General features: G+C 35.2%; 1 protein-coding gene across 1 annotated transcript; it reads right to left on the bottom strand.

Annotated features, from left to right (window-relative positions):
• Window positions 1-260: 260 nt before the first annotated feature.
• Window positions 261-5,448, bottom strand: LOC117596224 (uncharacterized). The gene is made up of 7 exons (XM_034300555.2): window positions 5,195-5,448; window positions 4,844-4,921; window positions 3,727-3,783; window positions 3,261-3,317; window positions 2,193-2,317; window positions 1,522-1,617; window positions 261-929 (listed from the first exon to the last, which is right to left on the bottom strand). Exons 1-7 carry the CDS (start codon window positions 5,319-5,321, stop codon window positions 810-812), a joined length of 660 nt encoding a protein of 219 aa, XP_034156446.1. The 5' UTR covers window positions 5,322-5,448; the 3' UTR covers window positions 261-809.
• Window positions 5,449-10,751: the final 5,303 nt, after the last annotated feature.

The following is a 10,751-nucleotide window of genomic DNA, read 5'->3' as shown; positions in this document are numbered from 1 at the left end:
GAGACAGACAAAATGAGTGTCGTTCACTCACTCACTCACTCACATTATTTAACCGCTTTATCCCATGGTCCATATAATAGCATTTTATTTTGGTTGCCTTTTTTCTTTATTTCTCCATTTTTACTTCACACTCTAAAGCCCATTGAGCTTTATTATTATTATTATTATTATTATTATTACCAGTTCCAAACAAGGCAGAGGATTATGAGCTATGAAGTTCAAAAAAAAAAAAACCAGACACAGTGCATTGTGATGAACTTATATGAATGAAACTTTAACAAGCTTTGAAACAACGTGGCTGTAGCTGCACGCTTTTCATTAATTTTTCTCCAGTGACATCATGATTACCATTTGTGTCTCACTGATATTACATTTACAAATATGTATGTAAAATGAAGGTAAATTCTGGCACCACTTTGTGAACTAAAAGGCTGACAAGTTTTAATGGAAAATAAAAACACAACAGCAGTAGAACTGAATAGTAGAATAGAACATAATTGAAATAGCAGTAGTGATATTGTAGCCTGTGTAACTGTTACTTCTTCTGGTTTAGGTAAAACTAACCCATTTAGAATGTAACCAATTTAAATTACTCAAATGAATTTTATGCAATACAAAATGTATTGTAAATGTGAAAAATGTTAACTGTATCCACTTCATTTCCTCCCATTTCTAATTTACTCTCTCATCTGTGCACACAGGTGAACTCTCATGCAATAGGACCCCCATTGCTAAGTATCATGAGTGTCCTGTCTTCCACTTGTAAGCCTTTATCAGAGTTTCAGGATGTTCTGAGCTGGTGCTTTTTTTTATCCCATTGTTGGTATGTAATTCAACCTCTGTGCTGCTCTTTCACACACCCATCCCTCCACTTGCTTACTGAGGTCAGAGGTCGCACCGAAGAGCTCACAGTCAGACTCATCATCATCCTGAAAAGAGGTATGCTCACAGTTATAAGATGCTGCATCATTCCTATTTTTATCTGAAACAAAAACATACAATATATACATGGGACTGCTGGAGTATTCCCATGATTTGTATAACAAAAATGGAGGTGTTTATTTAGGATTTTTTAGGAATTGTGAGTATCAGCACTTTGTAAAGCTGTAACTGTAAGTTTTCAGACACAGGAAAATCTTCTGGCCTGAGGGCTTTATGCTTTGCGGTGTTTAGTAACGTGACAAGCTGGAGTTTAATGTCTTATTAACTTTAAGTGAAAGAAGAAAGAACAGGGACAGGGAACGACTCTTTATAGCTGCTATGGCGTAAATGATGAAAGGAACTAACTTCTTTAGCAGAAATTTCACATCATTAAACATATCATCACACCCAGTCATGTTTCATTCTTTATATAGCTGATTTACAAGGCAGAAATCTAGTCTATAGTGTTTATTTATAAATTTTGCTGAAATGCCAGATTGTTGTCAGATGTCAGATGTCAGAGTTGGTATCGTGGTGTAAAATATATATATGTGTGTGTGTGTGTGTGTGATATGGTATAGTAATAATTGCAATGAATACCATGAACAGGAAGGAATCTAAACCATCTCCAGAACTATGTGACTGGCTCATTTTCACCAGCATGCGCTTTCCATTGATTTGTGATTGCAGCCAGTCCTACACACACACACACACATACACAGTCACAGGTAAGAGACCAAAGAAACAGAATTAGGACTTTTCCAGAAACTGTACAGTGCCCCGGTTATTTGAGAAAAATGCATGTGATAGACTCAGTAAATGGGAGCTGACTTATTGTGCATATCAACACATGGTTTACAGACAGTAATTGTACATCTATGTTTTGCTTTAATAAAATAAATAGTATAGATAAAATGTGGAAACTCAGTGTATGATAGGTATGTAGCTAACAGTGCTGCTGTTTATACCTCTTATGGATGTAGCCAAATACAGATACACTTACTGATATTTTTTTTTTAAGAAAGAATGCAAGAATGCATGAAAAGTAGGTTTTTCTTTCATGCAGTTAACACACACCAAAAAAAAGCAGATATTGTGGTTTGTTGTGCTATAAACTGCATTGATCATAATTACACAGCTTCTGCACAAACTACACTTCTTCATTTTAAAAACAGTACTGGAAAGAAGCCTATAAGTTAAACAAAACTCTGTTAATGCCAGTGCCTACATTTTGTATATGCTTGTGTGTCCATGTGCATGTGTGTTTGTACCCTGTTTGATTCTGTTACAGTTGCGAGGTTGGCCATCCTTTCGGCACAAAACCTTTCAGCTGTGTGACAGTTGCCCTGATTACTCCAGAACAAATAGAACATTTCGGCATGGAGATACCATAACTCTGGAAGATCACAAAAAAGTGCACATGATGTTTTCTGATATACACCATATGGCCAAAAGTATGTGGACACCTGACCAATCACACCCATATGAGCTTTCTGAACATTCCATTCCACGATTAGTTCCCCTTTGCTGTTGTAATAACCCCTACTGAGTAACACTTTCTATGAAGCCCGTGCTCATCATGAATTATAGCCCCATTTATAATTATTTATAAGCAAGGATTACTGTTCTATAAATACATTTATAAAGACACATCAAAACCTATACTTCATAATAACAGTTATGATTACATTTATATTATTGTTATAATTACTTATAAATGATGCACTTGCTTTTTCAATGCCCATGCTAATAATGCATTATACACCAATTTATAAATATTAATTAGTTAGTCTTATGGTCTCATGAATACATTCATGGAACCATAAGACTGACTAATTAATACTTATAGATTGCACTGAAAAAGCTAGTGCATCACTTAAGAAACAGCCACAAGAGCATTAGTGAGGCCAGGCACTGATGTTGGGCGAGGAGGCTTGGCACATAGTCAGTGTTCCCTTTCACTGCAAAGGTGTTCAGAGGGGTTGAGGTCAGGGCTTGGTGTATAGGCCACTCAAGTTCTTCCACACCAAACCATGTCTTAATGGACCTCACATTGTGCATAGGGGCATTGTCATGCTGGAACATGTTTGGGCCTCTAAGTTCCAGTGAAAGGAAATCTGAATGCTACAGCATACAAAGACATTTGTTACAATTCTGTGCTTCCAATTTTGTGGCAACAGTTTGAGGAAAGCTCACTTTCATATAAGGGTGTGATGGGCAGGTGTTCACATACTTTTGGCCATATATTGTATTAGGAATATTTTAGTACATTTTAAGTTTTTTCATATATCAACCACAATAAATTAACATTACGTTAATTAAGATAATTGGACATTTACCTTGGTTAGTCTTTTGGTTGTTCAACACTGCTGCCCCACTTTGTCTAAACTGGTAGTCTACAAAATAACAAATTACAAGTTTTATTACAACCTAGGGGTGTAATGGCACTTGTGCAAATATGATATCAGATTAATCATTACCTACAAAAATAATCAGGAATCATTCTAGGTTCTGGTCTACTTCTATAAGGTCACACTTAAGCATCATGCATTCACCTGTCCACAGTTTTATACAATCTGCTGTTAAAGCATCCCTCAGTTTGTCCACGTATCTCTGCGTTCAGCAGTTCTGTGCTTCCAACTTTGTGGCAACAGTTTGAGGAAGGCTCACATTCATGTAAGGGTGTGATGGCCAGGTACTTTTGGCCGTATATTGTATAAGGAATGTTTTAGTACATTTTAAGGTTTTTCATACATTAACCACAATAAATTAACATTATGTTAATTAAGATAATTGGACATTTACCTTGGTTAGTTTTCTGGTCATTCAACACTGCTGCCCCACTTTGTCTAAAATGGTAGTCTACAAAAGAACAAATTACAAGTTTTATTACAACTTAGGGGTATAATGCACTGCCATTATCAGTATTTCTATCTGTTCAGTGCTCCCAAAATCTGTATCTGTATATGGATCTGAAACTCAAGTGGATAAGATTTTCATTTATTAACAATGAAGTATGATGAAAACCATGTTCAATGAATGTACAATTTATCTTTTAAGACAGTAGCAGATATGGTGCCTAGCCTGTGGTCTGCATGGCCTGTATGTAGCAGCAGCTCTGCTAGGAAGTGACAAGGGTATGTTTCTAAACTGATACCGTATATGCACAAGTGCCACAAAGCAACCACAGGAACAACATATGAGTAGCCCAGAGACTGCTCAGAACAAAGGCACCAAACAGGGCAAAAAAGGCAGAAACAGTGCAAACTTCCCTGCCACCGATAAAAGCAACAGACATGGCATTGCACGCAATCAAAGACCAAAGAACACATGGAGGATCAAGACAAGGGATAATTCAACCAAGTCACATTTACAGCATTTGGCAGACACCCTTGTCCAGGGCAACTTACATTTGTCTCATTTATACAACTGAGCAGTTGAGGGCCCAGCAGCACCAGCAGCATGGCAGTGCTGGGATTTGAACTCAAAACCTTCTGATCAGTTGGCTAACAGCTTAACCACTGAGCTAACAGGCTACTGGGGTTGGAAGTTTGGGGCTGAAAATACAAATGCACCTCCTATTCATAATCCGTGTATTCATTTACATTATAGAATACATTATGTATTAATTCTGAGTATTCATAATTAGTTACCCTACTACAGCCAGAGCACAAGTGTCAAAAAGAAAACCTTGTTTAGGAAGTTGTGCTGTGTACTTTACCCTCTGTACTCAAACCACTAACCTCTATACATATATATATATATATATATATATATATATATATATATATATATATATATATATATATATATATACACACACACACTTCACTTAGGAAGTTATACTGAGGAAAAGTAAATATTCAGCTTATGATCTTTCTCGACGATAAATACATTTGCCAGATGTGTTGACAAAACTCACAGTGTATTCCCGTGACAAAAAGGATGGTGGTCAGTAAGAAGATGTTTATGATGAGAAGTAGAACCATTCTCTTCTTCCCTACATTTTAAAGGCAATTAATAGACAAATGAAAACCACAGTAGTAGATGATTTAAGTATTCATTTCACTTGACACTAACAAAATATATATTTCTTTATGATTAATCATTACCTACAAAAATAATCAGAAATCATTCCAGATTCTGGTCTACTTCTATAAGGTCACACTAAAGTATCATGCATTCACCTGTCACAGTTTTATACAATCTGCTCTTAAAGCATCCCTCAGTTTATCCACCTATCTATGCATTCATCTGTCCACCCCTTCCTTACCTGAAGCATTTCTTGCAGCTACTGTTGGTGGGGTCTGCAGAGACTGATATATGTCCTCAGTTTTTGTTTGCTCCTTTGGATCATCATATACATTCAGTGACCCGGAATGTCTCTGCTGCATCTCCATTATCCAAAAAATACTCACTATAAACAACTGGACAAAGAGGCTAAGGAAACAATATACTTCAAGCAAGGCTAGAGACTTTTTACTTTCTGGTGAAGTGCAACCTTACGTATAGCATTTCAGAGGTCCCGCAGACACCAGCACAGCACATATACAAACCATACTTCCGTCTACTTGTAGTTTCTATTGCAGGAAAACCACATGAATATTTTCCCCTGTGAGTTTGACACCATACAGCTAAAATCAAATCCATGCATTTAATGTATAAGGATAAAATTTAAATCACGAATGTACAATTATTAATGTGAACTGAGAGTATGTATTTGAAAACTGATGTATGGTTTTGATACATTTTACTCTGGGGAGAAATACCAATAAGGACATATATATAAAATGTTCTGAAGTATTCTCTCCTTAATCCTGAAATGCAAGGAAAAATTCCATTCATCAAGTTAGTATTACACTCTCCATTTCACATGACATCACTAGTCATATGATTTGACATTCATTAACAAAATGACATTATTTTTATGATTTTGTCACTCTACAAACCAACTCTACAAATCAACCGAACTGGCATGAACCAGCAAATCAACTGATTCTTGTTCAACTGAACAAGAAGTCAACAGATAATTGTGATGTTAAAAAATAAAACACTTGGAGATATGCGATTATTTTCCAACAGTACCACGTCCAAAAGTGTTTTATTCCCATTATTCCACAGCAATTTTTTTTTTGTTAACAAGACAGAAAATAAAGCAAAGCAAAGTAAAAACAAAAAGAGAAATGTTGATAGTCTGTATATTAAGATTGTTTGTAAAGTTTATTGGACAGTTTTTTTGCTGTTGAAGCTTGTTAGTTTTGTGAGATTTAAGATTTTGTGCAATGGCTCTTGATGTCTTCGCCACTGCCAGCCAGTTACTGCACCATAAACTGCACTAACAATCTTTGGATTCCCACGCCATTAGGAGAAATGATAAGACAAGAAAATATGAGACCAAACATTACTTAACATTTATGCTCTCTTGCCAGTCTTGCTCACAAATTTATAATTAGGTGAAACTTGGACATATCAAACATGTCAATCAAACATGTATATATCTGCATAGAAAAGTTCTCAGCAAGTGCGAATGAAGTGATTTCTATGACAATTTGTACACTCCATTTCCTCTGAACTACACATGTTGGCTAGCTAGCAGAATTAGCTGGCATGGTTGCATTAAACCAAATTTGATTGTAGCAAATTTTTAAAATATTATGTAAAGGATGTTATGTATTTAAGTGCTCCTATTTACTTATATCTAGAACAAGGTGACAAGTTGTGTATTGCGAGAAATTGCAATGTCCTTTAATGGACCCATAAGTGGTGAAATATTAACAACATGATCTTGAACATCATTGATTATGTTTATTTACTTGACAAGTTTGAGCAAATTAGTTGAGAATGTAACAACCAGGATCTTCAAGTGCTCTTTTTATCTTATGTAATGAACCTCGTTTATATAGCCTGTACCTGCAATTGCAAAACAAGCTATTTGCAAAAACAATTTGAGATTCATTTACTATCAGCTGGTTCCAATTGGCTAGCAGGTCTAAGTTCCTCCTGTCTTTTAGAAAATATAAAACATCAATATAAAGTTTATTTTAAGTTAATTTTAGTCAGGTTAATTGCAGTTAACAAATGTCTTATAACAGATTATTTTGGACTTTTGTAGAACTGAGTACAATGGCATTAGAATACTATTGTAGTCAAGATTTAATAAATGAATATATCTCTGATACAAATGATAAAAAGTGCAAGAATAACTATACAACTATGTCAATAAATAAATAATACTGAATTGTTATAATGTTATTGTATTGTATTTTGCTGCAGTTTTGTAATGTTGTTTCATCATACTTATTTTCACAATAACACTATCACATTTCAGTTCCTTTTTAGCATTGTGTTTCTGAGCTTATTGACGTCTTCCATGTGGTTCCAGCTAACATAACTTTGTCACACACTTCCCTAGGTAGTTTCACACTATTTATTGCCCGCTCTAGGCAAAAATATTTAATAGCAAAGGATTGCTCTCTCACTGAATAGCCCCATTTGGGCTGACTGACAGATTACAAGCATTAAATAAAAATGTCTCATTCTAAAATGAAAAAAAAAGGAAAAAAAATGGCATTATGAAATAAAATTAGTCTTTTGAAAAAAAAGTAATAAAAAAACATTTATTATAAAATAAAAACAAACTGAAATATGACAATGAGTATAAATAATAGATAATATACACTAATGGATTCAGTATTATTTAATTATTAACTCATTTATTTATTTGCATTTATTCATTATTAAAATCATTCCTGTCATCCAAAAACACAGGATCACTGACATTTTTAATATTAACCTCTTATCTTGTGTCTATATCATAACAACCTGCTGGTCTTTTAGTATTATATGTACAAATATTTGTGAGACATTTCTGATCATAAATGCTTAAAATTCTCCAGGCCACAGTGCTAAATACATTTTCAAAAAAGCAGTATAATCTTATAAACATAATCTTATGTGGTGAAGATTGTGCTTGCTCTTATCATAAAACAATGATATACGTGCTGTATTGGTGTGGTATGACTAGGTGTGGTATAACAAAGTGAAAGCACTACTGTTATATTGACTTTTTTTTTAGTGCAAACTAAAGAACAATTGTTTTGTGGAAAAATCATAAGGCTACAGAATTATCTTTGGGATTTGATTACTTTGCAGTAATCATGCAGCAATGCAGCAATCTAGTCTACAGTGTATATTTATAAATGTTGCCATGTCAGATTATTCTAGAATGGATATGATTGATAAAAAATATATATAGCTTATGATACTGCATAGTAGTAAACCTGATGAACACGATCATGTGCCTGAATCTACATGGTCTCTATGGCAATTCATGGGCAGCCGAGTTGTCCTTTTTCACCAACAGGTGCTTTCCATTGATTTGTGATTGCAGCCAGTCCTGTACTCACACACACACACACACACACACATAGAAAAAGAATTACCTTTTTAGAACAAAATGGTGCTTCACTCACGTATGGATTCATTTGTGGCTTATTGTGGTTCATATCAGCTGATGGTTGTGATAAAATAAGCTGACTAATTGTAGATAATAAAAGATGGCTTACAATAAGTAAATGCAGTAAATCTTTAAATTGTGCCTATATGCAGCTTTACCTGATAAAATAACCTGTTAGTGTAGGTAAAAGATGTCAACTCAGTATATCTGAAGTCTTTACGATATTTAGTAAAAACATAAGATGAAAGGGTCAGTGCATGAGAAAACTACAGTGTTCTTACAGTAACTCTTACCACTAAGAGTGTTCTCACGTTTTTACCACATACAGGCCCAAAATGTCCGATGGAACTGAAAAGCAGATCTTGTGGCTTAATGGGCTAGAAACTGCACTGACCATAGTGACAACTCTCAAGAATATTAAATATCACAGGGCTTTGACGCAAAATAAAACATAGTTTTCGCTTTTGTCCAGCTGCCCTAAGGATGCGTGGAATGATGGCACCAACAAAAAAAAAGAACAGCACAAAAAAATAGCAGAGCAGAGCAAACAGCAAACTGCCCCATTTACAAAAGCAATAAACATGGTGTTGCATTACTGACACACAGACACACATTATTCCTGGAAGATCATGGCCAGGGATATCTAACCAAGTTTGGATCTGGAAATCCACCACAGAAAAAAAAACCCAAAACACTAGCATGCCTTCTATTCGTATCTATATTTGTATCCATTTACCTGTCATTTCAAATAATGTATTCAGGTTGTGCTGTGTACTTTACCTTCTGTTCTCAAACTACTAACAACTCGAATTTGTGATATAGCATATATACAATAAGTTTGTTGTTTGCATACAACAAAAAGACCTCACTTAGAAAGTAATGCTGAGGAAAAGTCTTGTTTTTCTCTACTGTAAATATGCAGCATGTGATCTTTCTGGACAATAAACACATTTGCCACAGTGTATCCCCGTAAGCAAAAGGTCAGTTTGTCCATCCGTCTGTGCATTCAGCCATCCACCCCTTCCTTACTTGAAGCTTTTCTTGAAACTACTGATAGTGGGGTCTGCAGAGTCTGACAGATGTCCTTGGTCTTTGTTTGTTCTTGATTATCATACACATTTAGTGACACAAAATGCTTCTGCTGCAGCTCCATTATCCAAAAAATACCTTCTACAATAACCAGCCCAAGAGACTAAAAAACCCATACTAACCCATTACAAGCAAGCTTTGCAATTTTTTAGGCTTTCAGATGACATTCAATCTCACATACAGCAAACACTAACACAGCATATTTACAAAACCCTCTTGCACTACTTCTATTTTTGTCTGCTAGAAGACAGCCACATGAATGTGGTTATCCCTGGCATGTATTTAATGTATAAGGATAAAATATCTACCACATATGTACAGGTATTGTGATGAACTGTGTGCAACATCAGTGAGAACTTATGTTTTAGATATACTGTATTTTAATCTAAGAGCATGTTCTGAAATATCCTCTCTGTATTCTCTCCTCAATGTGGAAATACCAGTGAAAATCCCTTTCATGAAGTCATTATTGTGTTCTTCTTGCTACATCACTAGTTACATGGACTGATATCCATGAACAAAATCAAAGGTAACACATTAGGTGGATAATCTGTCTCTGTCAACTTTCTGGGTAAGTTCATGTTTACTTGGTTCCTTAGGCCTCTACTTCAGCTAATAAAATAATGGGTGTGATTTAACCAAGGATAATGATAAGGCAAGTTGGCAACAGTGTTTTAAAAACAGACGGTCTAACAGTGCCATATAAACTTACATGTATAACCTTGTGACTGTATTACCCTGTAAGGGAAAGCAAAAGTAAATTAGACCTTAGACCCTTGTTCTGTTGTTATTGGTACAACCTGTTCTAAGTTGTCTTGAGGTGAAAGTGCAGTCAATATTTTTTAAGTGTTACATAATTACGTACTGAACATTGTAGCAAGCAGTGTAATGTGGAAAATAAGCAGGCCATGAAATGTTCTTTAATGGAACTATAAATGAAAGTTAAATATTAATAACTTACTCTTGGTGTAGAAATAAAATGAATTCTATATAATGTTCTAGACATGCGTGTACCGCCAGGTGTACGATATGTATCTATCTATAACAGATGTGTAAAATCTTATCCGGAAAGGACCGGCGTGGGCACAAGTTTTCATTCCAACTAAGCTGAAGCCACACCCGAGTCTACTGAAATCCAAGATCAACTGATTAAATGGGTCAAATCAGGTGTGTCTCCTGCTTGATTGGAATGAAACCCTGCACCCACACCGGCTCTTTGCAGATAAGATTGGACACCCCTGATCTCTATCTATCTATCTATCTATCTATCTATCTATCTATCTAT

This window comes from Pangasianodon hypophthalmus, chromosome 27 (genome assembly GCF_027358585.1).
Source record: "Pangasianodon hypophthalmus isolate fPanHyp1 chromosome 27, fPanHyp1.pri, whole genome shotgun sequence".
NCBI lineage: Eukaryota > Metazoa > Chordata > Actinopteri > Siluriformes > Pangasiidae > Pangasianodon > Pangasianodon hypophthalmus.
Note: the sequence above shows the minus strand (reverse complement) of the source record. Positions and strands in the feature narration are given on the sequence as shown.

What these genes read in the sequence shown, in the direction of transcription:
- LOC117596224 (XM_034300555.2), bottom strand. Translation starts at nt 5,321, where the DNA reads ATGGAGATGCAGCAGAGACATTCCGGGTCACTGAATGTATATGATGAT. An exon ending in CTGTAACAGAATCAAACAGG is followed by an intron (nt 1,618 to 2,192) that starts GTACAAACACAC and finishes GTGTGTGTGTAG; the next exon opens with GACTGGCTGCAATCACAAAT. An exon ending in TAGATTCCTTCCTGTTCATG is followed by an intron (nt 930 to 1,521) that starts GTATTCATTGCA and finishes ACCTCTTTTCAG; the next exon opens with GATGATGATGAGTCTGACTG.